Source organism: Danio aesculapii, chromosome 25 (genome assembly GCF_903798145.1).
Source record: "Danio aesculapii chromosome 25, fDanAes4.1, whole genome shotgun sequence".
NCBI lineage: Eukaryota > Metazoa > Chordata > Actinopteri > Cypriniformes > Danionidae > Danio > Danio aesculapii.
The window spans coordinates 1,774,450-1,801,024 of record NC_079459.1 but is presented as its reverse complement, the minus strand read 5'-3'; the positions used below and the strand labels follow the sequence as shown (position 1 = coordinate 1,801,024).

General features: G+C 37.2%; 2 protein-coding genes across 2 annotated transcripts in view; one reads left to right on the top strand and one right to left on the bottom strand.

Annotated features, from left to right (window-relative positions):
• mphosph6 (M-phase phosphoprotein 6) overlaps nt 1-5,011 on the top strand; it is a 5,209-nt gene extending 198 nt beyond the window's left edge. Inside the window, exons 2-5 of the mRNA XM_056452371.1 lie at nt 744-856; nt 3,353-3,443; nt 3,857-3,966; nt 4,674-5,011. Of these exons, the coding sequence (XP_056308346.1) occupies nt 744-856; nt 3,353-3,443; nt 3,857-3,966; nt 4,674-4,818 (459 nt within the window). The 3' untranslated portion in view covers nt 4,819-5,011. The remainder of the gene's footprint in view (nt 1-743; nt 857-3,352; nt 3,444-3,856; nt 3,967-4,673) is intronic.
• Nucleotides 5,003-21,855, bottom strand: hsd17b2 (hydroxysteroid (17-beta) dehydrogenase 2). Its single transcript, XM_056452370.1, has 5 exons — nt 21,593-21,855; nt 13,333-13,545; nt 11,325-11,510; nt 9,146-9,283; nt 5,003-6,502 (listed from the first exon to the last, which is right to left on the bottom strand). Exons 1-5 carry the CDS (start codon nt 21,852-21,854, stop codon nt 6,156-6,158), a joined length of 1,146 nt encoding a protein of 381 aa, XP_056308345.1. The 5' UTR covers nt 21,855; the 3' UTR covers nt 5,003-6,155.
• Between the last annotated feature and the right edge of the window lie 4,720 nt (nt 21,856-26,575).

The following is a 26,575-nucleotide window of genomic DNA, read 5'->3' as shown; positions in this document are numbered from 1 at the left end:
TGTTAGCCGACTCTCCCAGTGTCGGAGGAATTTGATGAACTTCTGATTGATTGAGACTTCTCATTGAGATTGTGCTAAAATGCTCATGTTTGAGGTCGGTTTTGTTTTGAAATGAAAGCTGTAAGTTAGATCACTCGCTCAAAAACACGTGACAGATTGACAACTGTATGTCTCTCTGTGTTCGTGTCTGTCTTTTCATCGCTGTCTCTGTTTGTCCGTCATTCTATCTGCCATATTGTATGTCCATTAATCTGTTCATCTTTCCTTATGTCCGTTATTTTCATCCGTCTGTCCGTGTACTTGTTACTTGTCTGTCCTACCATCTGCCTCTGTCTTGTTGTCTGTCCGTCAATCTATCTGCCTCCTTCTGCATGTATTTCTGTCTTTCTGTCTGTCTTGTCTATCTTGTCGTTTGGTCGGTCAATAAATCTTTTTCCATCATTTTTTTTTAATGTGTCGCTCTTTTTCTTTCTGTCCATCTATCTTTTCCTCCATCTGTCCCTGTATTTTGTCTTGTCATTTGGTCTGCCCATCATTTTTATCTACCTCCATCTCTTTTGTTGTCTATCTGGCCATCTTTTCACCTGTCTCTCTCTCCATCTTTCCATGTGTCCTTCTATCTTTTCGTCTGTTTTTCATCTGTCTGATCATCGTACTCCTGTCTGTCTTTTTGTGTCCGTCTCTGTCCATCTGCTTGTCTCTTTTTCTGTCCGTCCATCTTCTCATCTGTCCATCATCTGTAGTTCATGCAGAGAGGATTGGATGCGGAGGTGAAGAAGCAGCTGGATGAGGAGGAGAAGCGGATCATCAGTGATGAACACTGGTTTCTGGATCTGCCCGAGCTTAAGGCCAAAGAGTGAGACTTCAACAACTGGTTTTTATTAGTTTTTCCACTCATCACTGTAAATGGATGCACAATGAATGAATTTGTGTATGACAACAAATATCTATGGAAACCCATTTCTAGCACATAAAAAAAGCCTCAATCAAAAACATCAAATCAACACTTTACTAAATTAAAGGGTCAGTTCACACACAAATTCAAATTGTCATCATTTAGTGCATCTTGTCATGCATTTTAGCACAAAAGAAGAATATTTTTAATAAAGCTGAAAACCTTTTAACCAGGGGGGAAAATACTATTGTTATGACCTTATTAAAGCTTATAAAGGTGTAACATTTATTCATTTTCTTTTCGGCTTAGTCCCTTTATTAATCAGGGGTCGCCACAGCGGAATGAACCGCCAACTTATTCCAGCATATGTTTTACGCAGCGGATGCCCTTCCAGCCACAACCCATCACTGGGAAACCCATACACACTTACTCGCGCACATACATACACTATGGACAATTTAGCTTACCCAATTCACCTGTATCACAGGTCTTTGGGCTGTGGGGGAAACCGGAGCACCCGGAGGAAACACACGTAAACGCAGGGAGAACATGCAAACTCCACACAGAAACACCAACTGACCCAGCCAAGGCTTGAACCAGCGACCTTCTTGCTGTGAGGCGACAGCACTACCTACTGCGCCACTGCGTTGCCAAAGGTGTAACACAGAAGACCAAAATTTGGTCAATAACATTGAATTAGAACTAATTAAAAAAAGATCAACGTAGAGAACACCCTTCAATCCTCAGCTCCAGAGTGAAGAGTCAACACAAAGTTTAGAGAAAATAATCATAAGAATTAATTTAATAGAAATATAGGAACTTTAACAGAAACTAGAGGTCAAAACTGAGCGAGGATAGCCTAAAACGACAAACAGAAAGCAGCTAACCAAGGTTTAGAGGACTAGCTTACCTAATGCAAAAATCAACAACATAAACTTCCCTGAGCTTCCTCTCTCAACCATAAACAGGCGAAAAGATATACAAAATAAGGCACTCACCCTTTAGGCACACTTGGAAGTACGCAAAATAATAAATAGAAATGAAGACACAGTTAATTTGGCATTAAAGATTATTCCAACTACTGCAAACACTTGTGAACAACATCACCACACAAACAACTATAAGTGAACACTATCACAAAAACCAGCTGTTGCACTTGAGCTGGGGAGAAGTGTTCCCCGCTAGCTTTAGAAGCCACTTTCATAACACTATGAAAGTCAATAGTTACCGGTTTGCAACACTCTAAAATATTTTCTTTTGTGCAGTTTAAAATTATTCAATTCCAAAGGTTGAATATTGACCAAAAAACAAACAAACTAACAAATAAAATTCACAAACGTCTCAAATATTTTTCTAGATCAATGAGGCCAAAACAACCAGTAGGTGGTGACATACCTGACCGATTCAATAGGGTATATGCAACAGCTAGTGTTTCTTCCCATACTGATAAACTTCCGGTGAACGGTTAATGAGACTTTGTTTATTTTTCTTTGGTTTCTTTTACAGTATCGATGTTGTAATGTAATTAAAATATAATCCGTTAAATAGATCTAAGCATTCATTTAGTTCTTCAAGCGTAAAACGAGATGAAAAGCCATTTACATGCACGCACCTGTCAGGATCAGCAGGCGAGTGTGGAAACTCCGTTGAAAATACTGTGATAAAATAAATGATCTTATTTTAAAGATATGGCTTGGAAAAATGTGATTTAATGCAGTGCTTGTACATTTCGAGGCCCACTTTATATCATATATCAATCCGGCAGTGAAGATCGTTGATTTTTAAAGAAGACAGGACCTAAATGTGCTGATTCTATAACTGCATACAGTAGGGCTGTGCGATTTAATCGAAATCCAATCACAATTTGAAATGTGCGATTTAGTTAAGCTGCGATATGAAATGTATATGTATTTAATTTCCCCCACACAGAGCAAATGCATGACTGCCGTCTGTGTTTGGCAAGTCTTTCAAGCCAATTGAGTGAGCACACTTTCATCCTGCCCAATCAGAATTGCACAACTGAACTATGCGGAACGCCAACAATAAAATAAAAACAAACAGATGAGTAAGATGATGGCGTCTTCCGCATTCATAGACTAATTAATAAAGAAAAACAGCACATCAGTAATATGGGAATATTTAGCTTTCAAAGTCACAGACACCGAACAAAACCAGGTAATTAGTAAGAGCTGTCGCAGGATTGTTGCCAGCATGAGGAAATACAACAACCAGCACCTAATTTGACAATTAAATCTCAAATCAAATCGCAATATCTGTCGCACAGCCCTAGCATACAGTTCACCAGAAGCATTTGAACCAGGTTACCTGAAAATTAAAAGTCCTTCTGCATATTCCCCATTAGAAATTATTCAAGTTCTAATGCAATATGACATTTGATGCCTTATGAATATCTGATGGTTTATCAAAAAGTTGACGAGGAATTTTTAACTTTACCAGAAACCACATCATCGAGGAGAGAAGTTTCGTTCCCTGTGAGGATCTGGTTTACGGCAGAATGTCATTCAAAGGCTTCAATCCTGACATCGAGGTAAAGCTTTTATCAGTTTACAGTCGTTTTCCTCCATTTTGTTAATTTTTCTCAATTATTGTGCTCACGTTATTGGAGCATGATCTGAAGAATAAGTTAAAGGCACAAAATGTACGATTTTATTTATATTAAAATATTCAAAAGCCACTAGAACAGTGTTTTATATCTATGTTTTTCTGACTTAAAACACAACTCCCACGATTCCACACTCAGTCATCAAAACACACCTTTGTTTGTTGTGAATGCACGCCCTCTAGTGGGGAAATTTACATACTGTGCCTTTAAAAATGAACTGTAAATGCACATCTTACTCAATAATTAATTAGAACCATTTAGAGTCTTAATTTTGGTTATCAGAGCAGCGTCCTGTAATCTGAAGTGCCGTTTGTTCCTCACAAATGAATCTGTTGCAGAAACTAATGTTACTAATGAACGCACCCAGAGAGGAAGAGGATGAAGAAGAGGAGGACGAGAGCATGAACAAAATGGAAACCGATATCACAGATGAAGAGATGGCTATAAGGTGAGCGAGGAAACAAACATCTGTAATATCTGTAATCTACACGTCTGTTATATAAAACGGAGGATAGGTATGGGGGGAAAGAAGTGTCGAAACTATTTTACCAACTACTTCGCTAAAGCAGTTCAAAACAGCACATGCTAGAGCTGGTCAAAACTGTAAATGCAACAAAAACCCAACCAAAACATGCATTAGAATTGACTCCCAAACATATTACGAACTTTAAATTGAAAGTAAATTAAATTTAACCTATAAATAAACTTGGCGTGTCACCTACGATCATTAAATGATAAGTCTCTGCATAATATGTTTTCATTTAGACGTTTTTGAGGCTTATATATTGTTTGCTAAACAGCCCAACAAGAGAGTTAGCTATTTTTAACTATTATTTTACACATCTCGTTAAAATATTTAACAAAATTCATAAAAATAATCCGAGATCAAGTTAAAACTGTGAAACCTTTTGGCTACTGGGGCGGTGACCGGAATGGATTAGTGCAATTCTTGTAACTTTATATTGCACAGATCGCCCTCTAGTGGAGAAACAATTGAGACCATAGTGACCATAACGAAGCTCAATTTTAATGAAATCCTGTGACCTTGCAAATTTGATATGCGCTCAAACCACTGGTCAACTAAAAATTGGTAATGGTTTCGAATGCGGACATCACAAGCAGAGGAAGATGTTGATTTATGCTTTTATTTTACAGGTATCAAAGTTTGGTTGAGAGCATGAGGAAAAAGTTTGCCAAGAAAAGAGATCGCAGCGCTGTCTCAAACAAAGAAGAGGACGTAAACAGCAACGTCACTGACGATATCAGACCCAAACGAGCTTTCATGAAGCCGCAGGACTGAGACGTTTTATCTGTAAATGCTTTATTTTTTATGCAATGGACATTTTGTTTTATTAGTAGTTAGTTTTTTTTCTGTTTGGTAACCACAAATGCATTGTTAAAAGACTGTCTTTTATGGGAAAAGTACTAGTGGATGGTGCACTAGTAACATCTGAAGGGTTTTTTGACAATTAAATGTACCATCATTGAAAACAGTAGTAGATCCTGACCTGAGTTTCTTAACCAATTCTTAAAACGAATGATGTGCCAGACGTCAGTGTTATTGTTTTTAAATTGGAAATAATCATTAAGGTAGTATCACATTAATGAAATTAACCAAACAATGCAGGGGCGACGGTTCATCTTCCAGCAGGACAATGAGCCAAAGCACACTGCCAAAATATCAATGTAGTGGCTTCACAACAACTCGATGAATGTCCTTGAGTGGCCCTGCCAGAGCCCAGACCTAAATCCTATTGAACATCTCTGGAGAGATCTGAAAATGGCTGTACACCGTCGCTTCCCATCCAACCTGATAGTGTTTGAGAGGTACTGCAAAGAGGAATGGGCCAAAATTCCCAAAGACAGGTGTGCCAAGCTTGTGGCATCATATTTAGAAAGACTTGAGGCTGTAATCACTGCCAAAGGTGCATCAACAAAGTATTGAGCAAGGCTGTGAATACTGATGTACGCATGATTTTTAAGCTTTTTTATTTTTTTATAACTTTGCAATGATTTCTAAAACTCTTTTTCCACATTGTCATTATGGGGGATTGTGTGTAGAATGTTGAGGAAATACATGAATTTATGCCATTTTGGTATAAGGCTGTAACACAAACAAATGTGGAAAAAGTAAAGCGCTATCAATACTTTCCGGATGCACTGTAAATCTAGCTGTAACTCCTCCCCAAATTTCCCTCCACACTAAATCTTGCTCTCATTGGCTGTAAGTCCCTCCTCCAATTTATAGCTGCCCTATTTCTTGCTCTCTCATTGGCTGTAGATCTATAACCCCTCTCCCAATTTCCAGCTGTCCTAAATCTTGCTATCTCTTAATGACTGTAGGTCCATAACTCCTCCCCAAATTTCTTACTACCCTAAATCTTGCGGTCTCATTGGCTGTGGGTCACCGCTAACATATATTTTTTTCATTAATTTTATGCAGCAGGAATCTCTCAGACTGTGACTCTGATAATGTATACTGTGACCATTACAAGCACTAATTTGCCTCAGGTTTCAGCCATTCGTCTGTGATTTCACAAAAGCCATCAACGAATAAACATTATATATACGTTTGCACTACCAACCCCTCCTAAAAGATCATCATCATGTAAACCAATGTGCAAAACGCCTAAAGGTTTAATGTGGAGTCGCTGCGGCGAGTTCTGCAGGCTGGACGCTGCTCAGAAACATCCCGGAGAAGATTTTATCAGACAGTGCCGTCGGACAGTATCTGTACAGTAGAGTCAGCACCCACGCTCCGGCCCCGGGGTAGTAGAAGTGTTTAGGGTTGGAGGACAGTATCGCGTGCTTTAAAGACTGCAGAAACGGCCCCTTGTCTTCGCTTGATACTGAAGACATATCCAGCAGCCGCTTCTGCATCGAGTGAATGTATTCTTCACCGTAAGAGTCCTTCACCTCCTCTGATAAACCACTGAAGATCTGCTCCTGAGCGCGCTCCCACTGCTCACTGCTGCCCAGGATATCTGCAAACATCAGGCAGGTTGACTATAGTTTAACGGTTACAGCTAAAACAGGACCCGTGGGGTCTTAAAAGCATTGGAAAAGTCTTAAATTTGATCATCTCAATTTAATAGCATTGAATTTACTATACGAAGTCTTGGATTTCATTACAAAGGTCTTGTTTTATTCATTAATTTTTGGCTTTCCTAGGATTAAGTTCATACCGTAACGAAATTAACTGTTACTAATGTAAGCTAATTAAAAATTCATGCAGCATAACGTTGAGTGCACCTCGCGCTCCACGTCATAGCAGAAAGCATGCTAACTATGGTTAGAAGGCAAGTGAGTACAGAACAAGATAGTCGCTAGCCTAGTTTGTCGGCTAAAATGGGAAAGCGTCGGTTTAATTCGCTTTGGCCAAGGAATCCGAATTACATTCGGGTCAAGCCTGTGCCAGGAAATGTCCGCGACGCATACCGCGGTTGGTGCCGGAAATCTTTTAAGCTTGCGATGATGGATGTTACGGCTCTGGACTCCCATATGAGGGGTGCCAAACACACCGTGTGTAATACTGCTCATCAGCGCCAACCAGCTATTGTGCAGTTCTGTGCACCGGAGACCTCTTCGGTTACTGAAACAGCTTTGGCTATCAGTAATGAAGAAATTTCTAAATTAGAAGCATTATCCTGTCTTACACATCGAATGAGAACATTACAGACTCCTGTGTTTCCTGACTCGTGTGGAAGCTACAAAACTGCATATATTAGTGAAATCGGATCTGCTTATAACTAAAGAACTGACTGACCAGGTCAATAAGGCCAACGGGTTTGTGGTTATGTTTTACAAGATCTCAATAAGATGACAAAAAGTAAGCAGTTGGACCTTCGTATTCGCTACTGGGTGGACGGCGATTAATTATAACTGATAATTGAAATAAAATGTTTAATTTAAGTTGCCCACTTGTACATAATTATTTTCTAGAGTTCAAAATTTGTACAGATTTGACGCTTTTCCCTTATTCTTCTGTCAGAATGGGTATGAAGTTGGCATTGAATTTCATTTGAAAAAGTATTAATAAGGTCTTTAAAAAGCCTTGAATTTCATTTGGAGGATCCCAGGGGTGCCCTGTAATGGCTCGTTTCCACTGACTGGTACGGTACGGTTCGGTTTGGTACGGGTCACCTTTATCAGGCTTGCGTTTCCACTAACAAGGGTACCCTTTTGGTGGGCGTGGTGTATGACAGAAAGTTTCAGTCGACGTCATTCTCACTCGAGGAAATGTCTACAATAAAGCTGTACGGGTCACTTACATATCATATGAGAAGCACTTCTCACAACACAGATGCTTTACACACGTAAATACTTCTGTATAATGTTTATTACTAACCTTTCAATGAACATAAGTTGATTATAACTGCAGATCAATGACGAAACTAGACGAAACTGCGAAATAGACTACTGTACCGTCTGTAATTATATTAAATAACTAACTAAATAAATGAACAGTATAGACACATACAGCCCCTTACAGTCTCTGATATGTTACCAACTACAGAAGAACTACATATAGCAGACATTTCGTCAGTATTTAGGTTCAAAACAACACAAAATATAGCCTACAGTCAGTGTAAACCTCTCATCTGTGTCTGTAATCTTCAGCAGCACATGTAGCCTCTGTTAGAGAGTAATTCTGTCATTCCCGGTTCATATTAGTCCAGCAGGTGAAGACAAGAAGTTAGTTATACATGGCATTTTGTTCATGCTTGCTGAAAAATAATGTGCTCCTGTTTTCCGGCTTCTCCTTTGTTTCTTCGCGCTTCACTCTGGTGTTTGTCAGTGTCTGACAGGATCGGGTTTCAAAAGCACATCAATAATCAAGCGCAGGTTATTATCATCAGCTCAAGAAGTTTGTGATTTCAAATATGTTAGACGCACGCGAGCGCTAGCAAGAAAGCGAAACCGCTACGCGGCACAGGGTAAATCTGCTCTACTCCATGGCTTTGTGGCTGTTTATCAAGACGACGACAAGGTTTGTTTAAGCCCAGATCGACCATGGCTCGTTATTATATGTATATATCATTCCGCTATAACCTCTCGCTGTGTTTTTCAAACATGGCGGGTTTTTTGTTTTCATTCTGGCTTGTTGCTTAAGCGAATGACGTATCTCTGTAAACCAATAGCGTTCAGCTGCGCGTGTGGCTCCGCCTTTTGGTACCCTTTCTCATGTTTGGTACCCTTTCGAAAGGGTGCCGAAAAAGTGGTACGGTACGGTTCAGTTCGGTACGCCTTTTACAGTGGAAACGGCCATAAAAGCATACCAAACCGTACCGTACCGTACCACTCAGTGGAAACGGGCCATAAAAAAAAAATCAACTGTCTGCTACAGAATACAAATGAAAAACGTTAACAGATTTTTTCACAATTGTTCATTTACCTCTTCTGGAATCTGGAATGAAATTTTCCCTAAAGAGCTCATGCATTTTAATAGACAAAATCAATAGCCAATAGTATCTGGCTGCAGACTTGCACATGCAGTCAATAGAGATAGTGATGTCACTCTGAGGGGTGGGGGTGGGGTTAGGTGGGACATTAACATAACTGTTTAGGTTGTTTAATACACAGCATTACAGATCATTGGTGTGTATGCTAATATGGTTTATACTCACTGGTTCTGAAAGCTCCAGGCTGAACGGTGATGACTCTGACTCCCCAGCGGGACAGCTCTTGTCTGATCGCTCCGCTGTAAACGCTCAACGCTGCTTTCGACGCACCATAACCTGCAAACCCAACAAGAGGAACTTCTCCTGGAGAAAAAGAATTAGTTACAACACTGTTGGAGTATATGGGGGTTTAGACACATTACAGGGCATTAGTCTACATGTTTGGTGGATCTGTGTGTGTGTTTGTATGTTTATAGCAACTTATGACTATTACATGCAAGATCAAGATTGATAAAAACACGTTACATAAAATAATTCAGTGGGAGATTATGCAAAAAAAAAATACTCATGAATAAAAAATGAATAAATTAAATAAAAAAAGAGATGATTTTTAGTTCAATATATAGTAAATAACTTAAAATCTTCCTGAAGACAAATTTAACACACACTGAACACACACACACACACAACAAAATAAACACACACACATACAAACTCAACACACATACACAAACACACTAAACACACAGACAACAATAAAACACTCACAAACTCAACACACACACACACACTCAACCACACATACACACTCTTATCACAGACAAACACACACTCAACACAACACACCCACAAAAGATTTAACACACACACAAACACGCACTCAACGCAGACCCAAACATACAAAACACTAGGCGCACAACACAAACACACAAACAGACTCAACACAAACAAACAGAGAGAGACACACACAACACACTCACACAAACACACACATACATCAATCCATCCAGAAGGCCTAAACAGTGGTTACACATTGTTGGCACATCATTCTTGAATAAATACAAACAAGTCAACTTGGACTGATCAACATAGACTGACCGACATATACTGACCAGCATATACTGACCAGCCTAGACTGACCGACATATACTGACCAACATATACTGACCAGCCTAGACTGATCAACATAAACTGACCAGCATAAACTGACCAGCATATACTGACCAACATAAACTGACCAGCCTAGACTGATCAACATAAACTGACCAGCCTAGACTGATCAACATAAACTGACCAGCCTAGACTGACCAACATACACTGACCAGCCTAGACTGATCAACATAAACTGACCAGCCTAGACTGACCAACATACACTGACCAGCATATACTGACCAACATAAACTGACCAGCCTAGACTGATCAACATAAACTGACCAGCCTAGACTGACCAGCCTAGACTGATCAACATAAACTGACCAGCCTAGACTGACCAGCCTAGACTGACCAGCCTAGACTGACCAACATACACTGACCAGCCTAGACTGACCAACATACACTGACCAGCATATACTGACCAACATAAACTGACCAGCCTAGACTGACCGACATAAACTGACCAGCCTAGAATGACCAACATAAACTGACCAGCCTAGACTGACCAACATACACTGACCAGCATATACTGACCAACATAAACTGACCAGCCTAGACTGACCGACATAAACTGACCAGCCTAGACTGACCAACATAAACTGACCAGCCTAGACTGACCAACATAAACTGACCAGCCTAGACTGACCAACATGAGATGACCAGCCTAGACTGACCAACATAAAAGGACCAGCCTAGACTGACCAATATAGACTGACCAGCCTAGACTGACCAACATATACTGACAAGCCTAGACTGATCAACATAAAAGGACCAGCCTAGACTGACCAACATAAAAGGACCAGCCTAGACTGACCAGCCTAAACTGACCAACATATACTGACAAGCCTAGACTGACCAACATAAAAGGACCAGCCTAGACTGACCAATATAGACTGACCAGCCTAGACTGACAAGCCTAGACTGACCAACATAAAAGGACCAGCCTAGACTGACCAACATAAAAGGACCAGCCTAGACTGACCAGCCTAGACTGACCAACATATACTGACAAGCCTAGACTGACCAACATAAAAGGACCAGCCTAGACTGACCAACATATATTGACCAGCCTAGACTGACCAATCCAGCATCTAGTATAAACAGTTTGTTCATGCCTGGATACTAAAATAAAATTTGAAGTGTCTTTCATACACTTTTTGGTTGATGTCCTGCAATTTATTACCCTGTTTTGTGTCAGTAACGTGTGTTTGGTCTGTTTTCTTCAAAGTAAGATGTAATGATCAAGTATTACCTGCCATACTGGTGATGTTGATCACTCTTCCTCTGCATTGTCGTATCAGAGGCAGAAATGTTTGCGTCATCACCACGCTGCCCAGGAAATTCACGTCCAAGCACGATTTATACATTTTCATTGGCAGAATTTCCCCATCGCAGACGTACCCCAGCACTCCCGCATTGTTCACCAGCGCCCAGAGTCCTGCACGCAACAGACACATTAAACTAAATGACAACACTTTGGGCCCTATCAAACACCCTGGCGCAATAAGGTGCAAGGCACATTTGGCGCGATTTGTTGCTATTTTCAGACCAACGCAACTCTAATTTTTACATTTTGAGCCACGTTGTTTAAATAGTAAATCCATTTGTGCCACTTTGTGGACTCATGGGTGTGCTGGTCTATAAAGGAGGTGTGTGAAGGCGCATTGTTGACGCGTTGCTATTTTAAGGAACTGGAATAGACCACGCCATTGACCAACTGAAAGCTGCTCTAAAGTTCGCCGCAGAGCATGTTAGTTATGTGCCTATGCAGGTCCAAACACGCAATACACACAGGATGTACAGCAGTACACAAATATCTTTACAGATGTAGAAAAATGTTACAAAAAGTAACATTTAAACTGCATCAGTCCAATTTTATACTTTAAAAATATAACATATCTTTATATATAAAATATAAAAATATAACTTATGTCTTTAAGTAGTATTTAAAGTATATTTAGTTATTAAATATAAGAGTAGCTTCTCCCTTTTAAAAAAAACAGTCAATAGCGTTTTGTTTTTAAATCACAGCTCTTCCAGTGAGAGTGGTTGAGCTCAAGCGCATCAAATGAAAAGCCAATGAGAAGAAGGGGCGGGGCATGTCAGATATTATACAGCATTTGATTGGCCAGAATATGTATAGATAAATTTAATGTAAAAAATGATTAAATATAAATTATCACAGTACAGTATAAGAAAATGAAAATAAATATTTCCAAAAATGCTTTTAATATATATAGAATGGGTATATACATCATCACACATTAAAGAAAAATAAAAAAATAATTAACAAATTCCAGTTGTTTTTAAAGCCTTATAGTTGGTCAGAAGATTTGATGAGAAGCTAAAGCATGAGGTGATGCCATAAAAATTGTTGATCCATTTACTTAAATGAAATATGTCGGCTAACAGACATCTTCAGTGGATTGAGTTTCCACTGTTTCCTTACTGCACCAAAGTAAAGGAGTAAAGTAAAGAGTATAAGTAAAGAGAAAGTAAAGAGGCTGAATGGAGGAGGCTCGTTCTTTATCCTCGCGTTGCAGATGCTCTGTTTAACTGTTTTCTTGCTAGTGAAGCATTCAGTTTTTACCTTTACAAAGTCTGCAATGTAAATAGCAAATGTGCCATGGCATGACGCAATTGACCAAATGTGCCATGGCATGACGCAACTGACACAACGGAAGAGACAAACTGCAAGTTTTTAATGTTTCCATCTCCTAAATGTGAATTTTGTCACTGTTTTGGAGCACACTGGCCTATACCTTAAGACTAACATACTGATACTAACATCTGAAAAATTGAGTTTGTCGTTTTTAGTGGGTTTTAGTGCTAGAGGGGATACAGCTGCAGTCGGAATTTAACAAGATCTATATTATCTATTGAATTATCCATTAATTGGCCTATATTAACATCTACTCCTAAACCTAACCCTCAGTAATGTTCACAGGTACAAATTTGTACCATATTAATACCTCAAGGGTACATTCATTCAATCATTTTGCTTCGGCTTAGTCTGTATTTCAGAGGAATGAACCAACAACTATTGCAGCATTAGTAATGTAACTAATGCAGTATTTAACAGTAATGTAACAATATTAATTATTGTTATAGTGTCACACATATGATGCTGTATTGATGCAAGTATCTGCAGCTGTATCCAGTATCTAGACTTTACCTCTTTAGAGTGACTGTTTTGTTGATGGCGATCTAACCCAAATCAACATTCCCCATCAGATGTCAACAACACACTCAACAGTTACCCGTTTTGCCAGTTTGGCTCTTGATGAACTGATGTGTTTGTGAGATCTGTGTGTTGTTGGTGATGTCTAACTGCAGGACGGTGAGGTTTACAGATGCAGATTCTTTCAGTTTCAGAGCTCCAGGACTGAGTTCATCCAGAACTCCTGCAAACACACGCATCCCCGCACGGTCCAAAACCTGGGCCAGTTCATGACCGAACCCTGAGTCACAACCTGCGCGATAAAACACATGCTAAAAACTCAAGATTCAAAGTGTGTAGTCATATTATGCACAGTAAGGAGCATTTTCCCTGTATGAGGACATTGACATTCTTATTTTGCCGTCCACACTCAACGCCAATAATGAACAGTTGAAGGCAGAATTATTCACCCTCTTGTCCATTTCTTTTTCAAATATTTCCCAAATGATGTTGAACAGATTCAGGAATTTTTCACAGTATTTCCTATAATATTTTTTCTTCTACAGAACGTCTTATTTGTTTTATTTCGGCTAGAATAAAAGCAGTTTTTAATTGTTTTACACCCATTTTCAGCTCAATATTATTAGTCCCCTTAAGCAATATTAGTTTTGGATTGTCTCCAGAACAAACCATTGTTATGACGTGCCTTATTAACCTAGTTATGCCTTTGAATGTCACTTTGAGCTGTATAGTAGTGTCTTGAAGAATATCTAGTCTAATATTATTCACTGTCATCATGGCAAAGAAAGAAATCAGATACTAGAAATGAGTTATTAAACTATTATGATTAGAAATGTGTTGAAGAAATCTTCTCTCCCATAAACAGAAATTGGGGAAAAATATACAGGAGGGCTAATAATTCAACTGTATATTATATAAAATACTTATTTAACAAAATAGGCATGTGAAAAAGTAAACGCAAGTATGAACTACGAAATAAATAATAGTAATAAATAAGGTTTCTATATACATAAATATGAATATGTTAAAAACTATTGTGCAAAATCCAGCAGAGAAGACAAAAACTACACACAATATAGGCCAATATTCGTTTGTCTTATAGGCAGGGCGAGACAAAATCTGTAGACATTTTTAGTTATTTTAGCACCGAATTTTGTCTAAAATCTGTGGATTTATGCAGAATGATATTGGGAGTATAGTCACTAAGAATGTAAAACATTCAATAAAAAATAAGAGCTTTTATTTAATGTTTACAACGCGAATCCAATTAGATGCAAATTAAGCAAGTCCTTAATATAATATTCATTCATTCATTTTCCTTCACTTTAAACCCTTATTTATCAGGGGTCGCCACAGCGGAATGAACCGCCAACTATTCCAGCAAACACCCATACACACACACACTACAGCCAAATTAGTTCATAAATTGACCTATAGCGCATGTGTTTGGACTGTGCGGGAAATCGGAGCACATGGAGGAAAACCACGACAACACGGAGACCATGCAAACTCCACACAAAAACGGCAACGGTCCCAGCCGGGACTCGAACCAGCAACCTTCTTGCTGTGAGGTGACTGTGCTAACCACTGAGCCACCGTGTCACCCTTAGGAGATGAGAATTGATGAACTAAATTGGCTGTATTGTATGAGTGTGTATGAGTGTGTGTATGTGTGTGTGTGTATCCCAATACTAGATTGTGGCTAGAAGGGTATCTGCTGCATAAATGCTGCAATAGTTGGTGGTTCATTCCGCAGTGGCGAACCTCTGAAATACAGACTAAGCTGAAGAAAAATGATTGAATGAATGTACCCTTGAGGTATTAATATGGTACAAATTTGTACCTTTGAAAAAGTACCACCCTAATGACAGCTTTTTTTCTGAGAGTATAAACATTTGTATATTAGTTAATATTACTGAAATTAATATAAAAACAAACACTTACATAAGTACACTTAAGTATACAAAAATACTTTTGCTGCTTGTTCAAACTACTTAATATGAGTTTAAATCAACACAATTCTTAAGTTTTTGGGGGGACAGCTTAATTACTTTATGTTCAATCCACATACATTTGTAAAAATGTTTAAGTTAACATAAGTTTGTGTCGGGACAACATTTTAAGACCTTTATAAAGACTCTTTCCATACATTTTGACACCTTATAGCCACTTTTCAACCAGAAACACTGGCCAGATTTTAACTTATTGTATATTTACAAAATATTAACGTAAGAAACTAATCCAAAACTAAAACATTATTCATATACCGAATAAAAATCTATTAAATCTAGCTAATTCAGCAGGCTGGCGCCTATAGAACTGCAGTAAACAAAGCAGCATGATGTCAAATCTAGTAGGATTGCATTGATTTCATGAACTACACAGCAACCTGATATTCACAGATATTATTCATGCAAAATTGAGCCTACAACCACCATAATCAAAAATTATATGATATTGAATACCTTGCAAAATAGCATTTAGGACTTTTTAATAGTTTTTAAGGGCCTTAAATTTCTCCACATTGATTTACCAACTTTTATTACTATTTAAGACCACGCGGACACCCTGAACATTAAGGAATTGTGTGGAACCCAGCATTTTTTACAGTATATAGACCCTCAACAAAATTACATATTTAAAATGAGCTTAAACAACACAATTCTTGATTATTTTTTTGGGAAAACTTACTTGTTTTATGCTCAATCCACTTAAAATGTGTAAAAACTAATAAGTTAACTTGATTCCTTCACAAATCGACCGTGTGAAACGCAGCTTTTTTTTTTTTACAATGATGGGCGATAAACCATCTGTGTTTTTCAGTGCTTCTGGGTAATCGTGTTTAGCTGTTGTGGTTTTTAGGCATTGAAAGAATCCACTTAATCATGCGGCAAAGTCATGTTCGTTTATGATCTTAATCTGGACGGAAACCAATCAGTGTAAAGTGACGTCACTGGAATGCTGCAGTGATTTACGGTCCTGTAAAACAAGGCCACTAAAGTTCAAAGCTCATCAGGATGGCAGACAAACAATATTTAAAACACTCCAGCTCGCATTTCATCACAGATTACAAAGATGTTTTATCAAAACCATTTAGGGCTTTATGCATAGTCGCGACATTTTATTAACAAAAATAAATTTGTGTTAATGTAATGTAAAAATCTCTCTCATTATTAGAAATTAGATGGTTGCCTCAAAAATGTTGAATCAAATAAGCCATTTTAACTTAAATGACATTAAACTGACCTAAAAATCGTTCGCTAAGCCCCGCCCTCCTTAGTTACTGTTGCTACGCCTGTCAAGCTTTTGTGCCTGGCACGTCTATTACAATATGCATGCGCTGACATTGCCAGGGATATAATTAATAAATTTTGGCAAACAGGTGAGATATCCGAGAAAGTCAGATTAAAAAAAGGGCTGCAGTATGCATTACAGGGGTATATTCACCCCATAATAGGCAACCGATTAGAAAATAACTTAGAAAATTGCAGCTAGGTTAGCCTAGCCACCTCATATGCTAAAAATAATCTAATAATAACAAATTAAACCGTGATTTCTATTTTTTAGCCAAAACGCCTGATAGATTAATTGCCGTGCAATGAAATATGGGGAAATTGATGGATTTGTGCCAAATATTAGCATCATTGACCCATAACAATGTACAGTAGCTATAGCTGTCAGTATGTTTGAGTGCTTTTCATACCGTTTCTATTCTAATTTGCAGTTAAGTGGAAAAAACGAATACATTGAAATACATATCAAAGTATAAATAGCAGAAATAAACAAATAGATTTTCCCCACCAGCAAATATTAATCTGACAGCCAATATAAAAGCAGACACTAACCCAGTATAATGACTAAATCTCTTAACAACTGACGAAAACATCAGTGAACTGTAGCTCTAACATGGCCATGAGGATTACAAATGACTGAAAAACAGCTGCGGGTGAAGTATATTGAGTGCAAGTGCTCAGATTGTGATCATATCTCGGTTTTGTTCAGCTGATGTGTAATTTCAAATATTCATAGCTTATAACAGATGGAAATATGACTGCTATTAGCATGACTACTATGGCGAGGGCTTAAACAGAGCAGTGCTAATAATAGAGCGAAAAAAGAGAAAAAGACAGCTGGGAAACAGAACCTGCTTTGTATTTTTGTTGGAAACACAGTTTAGATCTGTTTAGGGTAAGAGGTGTGCGAGTTATTGCCGTCTATCACTAAATATGTCAGGAATATCGAAAACAAAACCAACTTATCTCCGCTCTTTTAGCGCCCCTCACAGAGCTCGATCCACGCTGGCATTTCTCCTCTTGGGTTTTAGGTTTTGAAAAAGGAAAAAATTCCACCATCCCGTCCAAACTTTTAGGACACCGGGTGTCAGATTTACATAATCCATATATGCACAACGTTTTGGCTTGTTTCCCTCACTCGAAAGCTTGACAGGCTTCCTGTGCGTAGCTACGGTTGATAAGCCACGATTGGTGTGTGGCGGTTTTCGGGTGTGGCTTAGCGAAGGTTCAATTGAAGCATGGTTTAATAAGCTTTGATTAACATATATGCTGTATTGATGATCATCATGTACTTGACCACAGTAAAACATAGCTTTAATAGTTTTATTATCAGCCAAAAAGACATAACATCCAATAATACCATGATATATTCATGTTTCTTTTAATAAAATTGAACACATCCAAAAGTAAAAAAAAAAAAAAATATATATATATATATATATATATATATATATATATATATATATATATATATATATATATATATATATATAAGAATTAGATTGATCTGTTCATGACTGTTTGGACATTTGTGAAGGGAAAAAATGCTAAATTTTAACAAAACTAAAAATGTTGTACTAAATCATGAAGTAAAACCTTTTTTGTCAGGTTTTCAATGGTTTACGGTACCAAAAGATAGTTCTAATATTAATAGTTGCCTTAAATAGATGTCATTTCTAACATAAATGACATTAAACTGACCTAAAACAGCATGTAAAACCTTTTTTGTCAGGTTTCCAATAGTTTACTGTACCAAAAGATAGTTCTAAAATTAATAGTTGCCTTAAATAGATGTCATTTCTAACATAAATGACATTAAACTGACCTAAAACACCATGTAAAACCTTTTTTGTCAGGTTTCCAATAGTTTACTGTACCAAAAGATAGTTCTAAAATTAATAGTTGCCTTAAATAGATGTCATTTCTAACATAAATGACATTAAACTGACCTAAAACAGCATGTAAAACCTTTTTTTGTCAGGTTTCCAATAGTTTACTGTGGAAAATACATTCATATAACTTATATTCTACATATAACTGAAAAGATATATTCTTTGTTTTTTAATTATATCATTTCATTCGATACTGTAACAGCCCAGCTATGAGGGACAATAAACCTGTGTCTTCCAGACTACTGGCTGAGCCAAAGTGATGCAAATGCTACGGGTTTTAAAGACCCTCCTTTGTCTTCGGGTGATACTTTAAGGCCAAAGAAAGCCTTTTGTTAAAAAACTTGTGTGGTTTATTCACCTACCTACTTCATTTGCATGCTTTGTTTAGCCATCTCCTCTCCACCTCAAAACATATTATAGACTCAATTTAGACTTGCTAAACAGACTTGCAGACTTGTCAGAAACTCCTGATAGGCTCTTGCAGACTCATGGAGTTCTTGAAGACTGTGTATGACTGCAGATTAACCTGATTTTTACAACATTACTGTACTAAAAGATGGCTCTAAAATTAATAGTTGCCTAAAATTTATGTCATTTTTAACATAAATGACATGAAACTGACTTAAAACAGCATTTATAACTTTAGAAAAATCTAACTGAAGCATGGTTTAATAAGCTATGATTAACATATATGCTGTATTGATCATCCTCATGTACTTTACTACAGTAAAACATAGCTTTAATAGTTTTATTATCAGCTAAAAAGACATTACATCAAATAATACCATTATTTATTCATGTTTCTTTTAATAAAATTAACCACATCCAAAAGTAAAAAACAATCTATATTTATAAGGATTAGATCTGTTTATGACTGTTTAGACACCTAAGAAAGGGAAAAACACTCAATTTTAACAAAACTAAAAGCTTTTAGCTCTGAATCAGTCTTCATTTATTAATTTGTTTTTGATTGGTGGTGAAGTAAACCATTTATGTCAGGTTTCCAATAATTTACTGTACTAAACATGACTAGTTTCCTTAAATAGATGCCATTTTCAACATAAATTACACTAAACTGACTTAAAACAGCATTTATAGCTTTAAAAAACAATTGAAACATGTTTTAATAAGCTATGATTAACAGATATGATGTATTGATCATCATCATCATCATGCACTGGATTACAGTAAAACGTTGCTTTAATAGTTTTATTATCAGCCAAAAAGACATAACATCCAATAATACCATGATATATTCATGTTTCTTTTAATAAAATTGAACCTAAACACATTCAAAAGTAAAAATATATATATTTATGAGAATTAGATTGATTTGTTAATGACTCTATGGACATTTGTGATGGAAAAATGCTCAACTTTAACAAAACTAAAACATCTTAGTTCTACATCAGTCTTCATTTATTAATTCGTTTTGATTGGTGGTGAAGTAAAACCTTTTTTGGCAGGTTTCCAATAGTTTACTGTGGAATTATGAATTTATATAATCTAGTTTCAAATTAACAATAACTTACATATAACTGAAAAGATATATTGTTTGGAACAAAATGAAAATTAATAATGTTGGAAATTGAAACTCATTTTCTTATATAAAAAAATTTGACCAAAATATACACTGTTAACAATTTTAACTAAAATATGAACTGTATTTTACTGTAATTATGCAGTATGATACTGTATTTTAAAGTTGCATTGTGAAAATTGCTGTATATTTTATAGTAAAGACATACATGCATTTCTGTAAACATACACAGCAAGATAATTGGTGCTGTAAATATAAGTACAGTATTTCTGATGTAATTGAATTACAGTATGTTACTGGAGAACTGCTGTCAGTAAGTTACACTGTAAAAAAATGCTGGGTTCCACATAAATCATATATGTTGTTTAAACACAAATTGATTAAGTTAACCTAATAATTTTTACCAATTTAAGTGGATTGAACATAAAACAATTAAGTTGCACCCCCCCCCCAAAAAAAAGCATAATAATTGTGTTGTTTCAACTTGTTTTAAATAAGTAAACAAGTGTACTTTTGAATTCAGAATGTACAGCTGAAGTCAAAATTATTAGCAAAATTATTATTATCTTTTAAATACATTTTTTGCCTCATTACCCTAAAAATCTGTTTTCAGACGATCTTGCTTTACACCCAGTGGTTTATTTTGCTTGATTTAAGGAGAAAGAAAAAAAAATAAATCACTAAATTTTGACTTATTGTTTCTAAAAACAAGACAAAAATGTTCAATTCAATTCAATTCAATTCACCTTTATTTGTATAGCGCTTATACAATGTAGATTGTGTCAAAGCAGCTTCACATAAAAGGTCACAGTAAATAGGAACAGTGTAGTTAAAATAGGAACAGTGTAGTTAAATGTTCATTTGTCTAGAAAATGCTTTTAGATATTTGGACTAGAAACAAGACAAAAATGACTAAGTATGAAAGTATGAAGACTAAAGTATGAAAATTAATAATAGTGAGAACTGAAATTTTAAAATGACCATAACATACAGTTAATGATTTTTTTTTGCAAATGACACAGTATTTAGTGTAATATGAACTGTATTTTACTGTTGTTATGCTGTATTTTAAACTTGTAGTTTGAAAATTACAGTATATTTTACAATAACGATATACATACAATACTGTAAACACACATACACAATACAGAATATACAGTTGAAGTCACAACTATTTGCCTTCCTGAATTTGTTTGTCTTTGTCAAATATTTCCCAAACCATGATTAACAGAGGAAAGAATTGTTCACAGTTGTTCCTACAATATTTTTTCTTCTGGAGAAAGCATTATTTGTATTATTTCGGCTAGAATAAAAGCAGTTTTTAATTTAAGACCATTTTAAGGTCAATATTATTAGCCCCCTTAAGCAATATTTTTTTTCTATCAAGAGAATGAACCACTATTATACAATCACTTGCCTAATTACCCCAACTTTAACCTAAAAGCCTTTAAATGTGATTTAAGCTGAATACTAGCATCTTGAAAAATATGTAGTCATCATGACAAAGATAAAAGAAATCAGTTATTAGAAAATATAAAAACTTATTTAGAAAGTGTTAAAATTAATAATTCATAATGTATATAAATTAAGAAAAACATGATGTGATCATCTTACCCGTGATGAGTACAGCCTTGTTGGCAGTAGTCATCATGACATCTCGCTCCGCATAGTGGACCACACTACACAGCACACTCATGAGCCCTATTTTAAGTGCACTTGAATGCACCAAACAGCTCAAAATCCCTCCAGAAACCAGCAGAAGCACAAACCACCTCACTGACCGTCCCTGAGCGATTCGCAGAAGCAGAAAGCCAACGCAGATGACCATCAGCAGATCATACACAAGCCCAACACAACCTTCCACAGCCTCCTCCATGTCTCACACACACCTGTGCCGCTCTACCTGCGCTCGGCTGGTTTGATGAGTGTGTAAATCTTGTAAATCTTTCAGGTTTTATGTTTCATTTCACACAGCACACAGGAATGAATCACGCCCACTGCCAATGGATATCATATGTTGTATATTTAGGCATGTTTAAGCACGCCTATGGCCTGCAGAGTGCTGGTCCTGAGCTGAATTATATAATGTTATTATTAAAACACTCGAGGGACACATGTTAGTGCGCATTAAACCAGTGAACTGCGTAGTCACACGACTGAAAAAGGTCCAAATTCGGCTTGTCATGGTTGAAAGACAAATTTGGGTCTAATTACACGGACCCTTTAGCGCTGTTAAGGCCCTGTCCAAACGAACACTTAATTTCAAAACCGCACGTTTTTCTACGCGGTTTCGCTGTTTGTCCACACGAAAATGCAGTATATGGTGACTGAACCCGATACTTACTGAAAACTCCGGCCAGGACGAAGCTTTCCCTAAACACCGTGTGGTCAAAGAGCGTAGGATCACCAAGGGGCGACACTCAATACGTTCCACTGCTACAGCACCGCGATTCCGCCATTTTGGAGTGAAAGCGATCGGCCGTGCATTGGATCTTGATGCATGAACGGCATATACAAAACAATGCCAGATGCGTACACAAAAATATGAAAAGACTTATATAAAAGTACAAAAACTCGATAGGTAAAAGTAAAATAACAAATAAAGGGAAAAATTGCTCACAATAACCAGTTTGGTTGGCTGTTTTTAAGCTGGTCGACCTGGTTTTAGAGGGGTTTTGGTCATTTCCAGTCTGGTCTTAGCTGGGCAGGCTTGGAGATGACCCGATAAAGCTAGCCATGCTGGGAGCCCAACCAAAAACCATGCTATGTCCAGCTTAAACCAGGGTGGACAAGCCGATTTTAGCTGGTCATTTTTCAGCCTGACCAGCAAAGACCAGGCTGGAAATGGCTTGAAACCAACCAGGAAATGGCCCAAACACCTCTAAAACCAGGCTGGTCGACCAGCTAAAATCAGGGTTTTTCAGCAGGAGTGTCAAACAAATACAAAGTTTTAACAGCTTTTTTTGTTCTCCTTCCTTAATGATATTTATATAAATATCTAGTTCATTAAGTACCACTGGGGAAAAAAGTTTCTGACTGCTAATTACAACTATATGGATATGAAACTTGGTGTAAATCAAAAGATTGATAACATAATTTCATTTTCCAACTTCTTAGTTAAAACAAAACAGACATACAGTAAAAAAGACAGCATTTTATCAATTATAAATTTAGATAGCACCTTCCACCATAAACGTTTTGTATTTAATGCCAGAAAATATGAGGTACCCCACATGGAAAGAACCTATAAACTTATGTTTTAACATAGGTTTTGATATAGGTTTTTAATAAATGAGACATATAAAATTGGCTGTTTTCACATATTAAAAACCTATATTAAAACATATACGTTTATTTATGTTCTTTCCGTGTAGGCTATACAGCTAGTGTTTTCAGCAATGAACCTTCGGTAAGAGCTTTATGACTACTTTCAATTTCATGTGGTTCCTTTTACAGCATCAATGTTGTGATGTAATTAAAATATAATTAGTTAAATCGACTTTAACATCCTTTTGGCTAAAGTGTAAAAAGAGACGAAAGAAGGTTAGCAGTTGTTGTGCTAGTAGCAGATTTGCCAATTCAGTGGTAAAGGTTGAGCTCAACACACATGATAAGGATCAAACAAAACCTGCCTGGTAAGGGGAGATTATGCGGATTATGCACTGTCCCAAACGCATGATTGTGGTTGATAAGATGTTCCAGAAATAAAAACAACAGCACACACACAAAAACAGTCGGACCAGGAATATGTTGTACATGATGACACACGTCATGCTTATAAAAAAAAAATAACAATAAAAAAAACACATCTCAGGATCTCATCATCCCGGTGGAAGACTTACAGCAGTACATAATAAAGGGGGTGAACATTTTTGACCAGGACAAATCTGTTTTCTTATTTTGTTGAAATATTCTCCCATCTCCTTGAGAAGCAACAGAAGGTACTTACATTTTTCTGGGAAGACAAATTTCGTACAACTTTCCTTCCAATTGCAAAAGTTTTCACCCCCCTGACTCAGATTGTTTCTCCTTCTGAAGCATCAGTGTGTGTTTGAATCTTTTTTTAATAGTCGCGATTGAGTCCATTAGTTGTCCTCATTGTGAAAAATTGGATCTCACCGACATATACTCTTTGCTGGAAACGGTTCAGATCTGCAAAAGATGCCAGAAAATGAAGAATCTGCAGGATTTTTCAGAAAAACTGCAGCAGATTAACTGTTCAGAACAAACAAGAAACTCAAAGAACCATCAATAAGCAAAAAACAAACAGATTACAAAGTATTCAAAAGCAAAGGGGTTCACAAACTTTTGCACAGTTATTTTAATCATTTCAGCCATTTTTTTGCCGCATGAATGACACTGCCTGACAAAAGTCTGGTTGTTGATCCCAGTTGTGAGAGCAACAAACAATAACTTCAAGTTGATCATTTGGAAAAGTGGCAGAAGGTGGATTTTTCCACTGAATCGTCTGTTGATTGGCCAGCCCAGTCACCAGAATGAACATTATTGAGCATGTCTAGGGTAAGTTGGAGGAGGCATTGAAGATGAACCCAAAGAATCTTGATGAACTCTGGGAGTCCTGCAGGAACGCTTTCTTTGCCATTCCAATGACTCAATGATTTGAGTCATGTCAGAGATGTATGGATGCAGTCCTCCAAGCTCATGATGGAGTCAGACACAATATTCATTCTGTTTCCACTGCAGCATGAGCACATATTCTATACTGGACATTATTGAAGGTTCAGTGACCAGACCAAAGTCATACCTTACTGTCCTAATGAAATCATTAATAATCAAGGCATGATTTATTTTGGTCAAATAAGCCTCATCTAGAGGCCTTTGCCTTTCATATAAGCCACTTCTGATACCAAATGATCAACTAGAAGTCAAGTTATTATTTATTGATCCTAAAACTTGGATAGGCGACAAGACTTTTGTCAGGAAGTGTAGATGTTAATATCTTTTATCCATTTTATACTTTACTCAGGACTGTACTGAATCAAAAACAGCATGCATTTTAAATGATCTCTCTTATTTTGATCAAATTATTCCTTTTCTTTGAGGGGTCAACACACTTCTACACAGCATTCACTCAGGCAGCAGCTGCAGGTTCGGTAATTCAGTGTTAAAAGATTCCCTTCAACTTTTGATGGGCTTTTTAAGTGACATGTTTGATACAGATCAAATCAAACTAGCTTGATGAAAGGAGGATACACACTTTACGGAACACTAACAAATGTGGCAGGTAACTGGTTTTTCCATGAAAGGAAAAAAAGAGAAACTGTAGAGATAGATAGAAAGTAAAGAGAAAGTAGGGCAAAGAATCCACTAAAAACGGCATGCAAAGGACACTTAAGTCAAGTTTCATAAACTAATTTCGAGAGGAGCAGGTGATATGATTGAGCACGTCTGGCCGCTCATCTGTAATCAGTAATAATCCAATCAGAGTGATCCTAGTTTACTATAAATGGATCATTTTCTCCCTACTGCTCTATCTTCGTTTGGAAGAATTCCCCCTTCCACACCATCTCCTCCTTTTCCTCCCTTTTCTAAAAGGGGGAGCTCTCGAGACCTACCTGATCTCGGATCTCCTGATTTGCTTATTGACTGGGCGGGAGCCCTGGGCTCAAATATCTCCGAGCTCAGGGTTCTCTCCCGGGACAGCATGCCAAACCCGCTTTAAACGCCAAGCATATCTAAGTGGGAACTCTTGAAATGGTCACAAAACACCAAAAGACATTTTTTTGAGATGTTGATAGTCATATACGTGTCCCACGCTGCTATTAACACTAATCGGACACATTTCACAGAAAAGGGAAAATTGGTTGTTTTTGTGTTATTTCAAGCAAATTCGTTCTTCTGCTTTGAAATTAAATTTTGAAGCTGCGTCACGGCGTTTAGATCCTTGCGTGAATTCCAGCGTGGAGACTGGATGTCTGTACTGGCGGGTACAACGTGACGTCTTTGAGCTTTCAGCATTAATTCACTTGGATTCGAACCAATCAGCGCGCTCTATCGCATATGAGGTGCAACTTAATTAATATGCATGATACTGTAGCTTCAAAGACTGTTTTAACCTGTTACAGTGTTCAGACGACAGAGAGACGCCACGTTGTGTTGCCAACCGTAATTAAAACAAGTGGAAGAAGAAGAATAGTTTGGAGACATGGGCCGTCAGTGTTGCGTTTATAAATGTGCCGTAATGAAGGTTTTGTTTTCAATTCCTCCGCTATGAGAGCGCAGCTGGACTCACGTGTGGATTACAGTGGTCTGCTAACATGCGACAAAAATAGGTTTATAAAGGAACATTTTTAGCCGAGAGCTTTTCGCATCTGGAAATGGTGAAATCCAGATTTAATAGATTAACCGTTTTATTCACGTCAGCTCATACTTCAGTGTCTCACCAAATCTTCCGACTAATCAAATGCTCTCTAGTGTCTGACATGCTCCGCCCCCTTTTTCTCATTTGCTGCACTTGAGCTCAATCACTCTCACCAACAGAGCTGTGATCAAAGACGAAACGCTATTGGCTGTTTTTTAAAGAGGGAGGAGCTACATTGTTTTCCGCCCACTTCTCATGTTTCAAGCATAGATCAA

Excerpts from the sequence above, each read along its gene's own strand:
- hsd17b2 (XM_056452370.1), bottom strand. The coding sequence starts at position 21,854 with ATGGAGGAGGCTGTGGAAGGTTGTGTTGGGCTTGTGTATGATCTGCTG. Across the intron at positions 9,284-11,324 it reads CAACATCACCAGTATGGCAG|GAGAAGTTCCTCTTGTTGGG; the intron begins GTAATACTTGAT and ends CTTTTTCTCCAG. Across the intron at positions 6,503-9,145 it reads GCCTGGAGCTTTCAGAACCA|ATATCCTGGGCAGCAGTGAG; the intron begins GTGAGTATAAAC and ends TGATGTTTGCAG.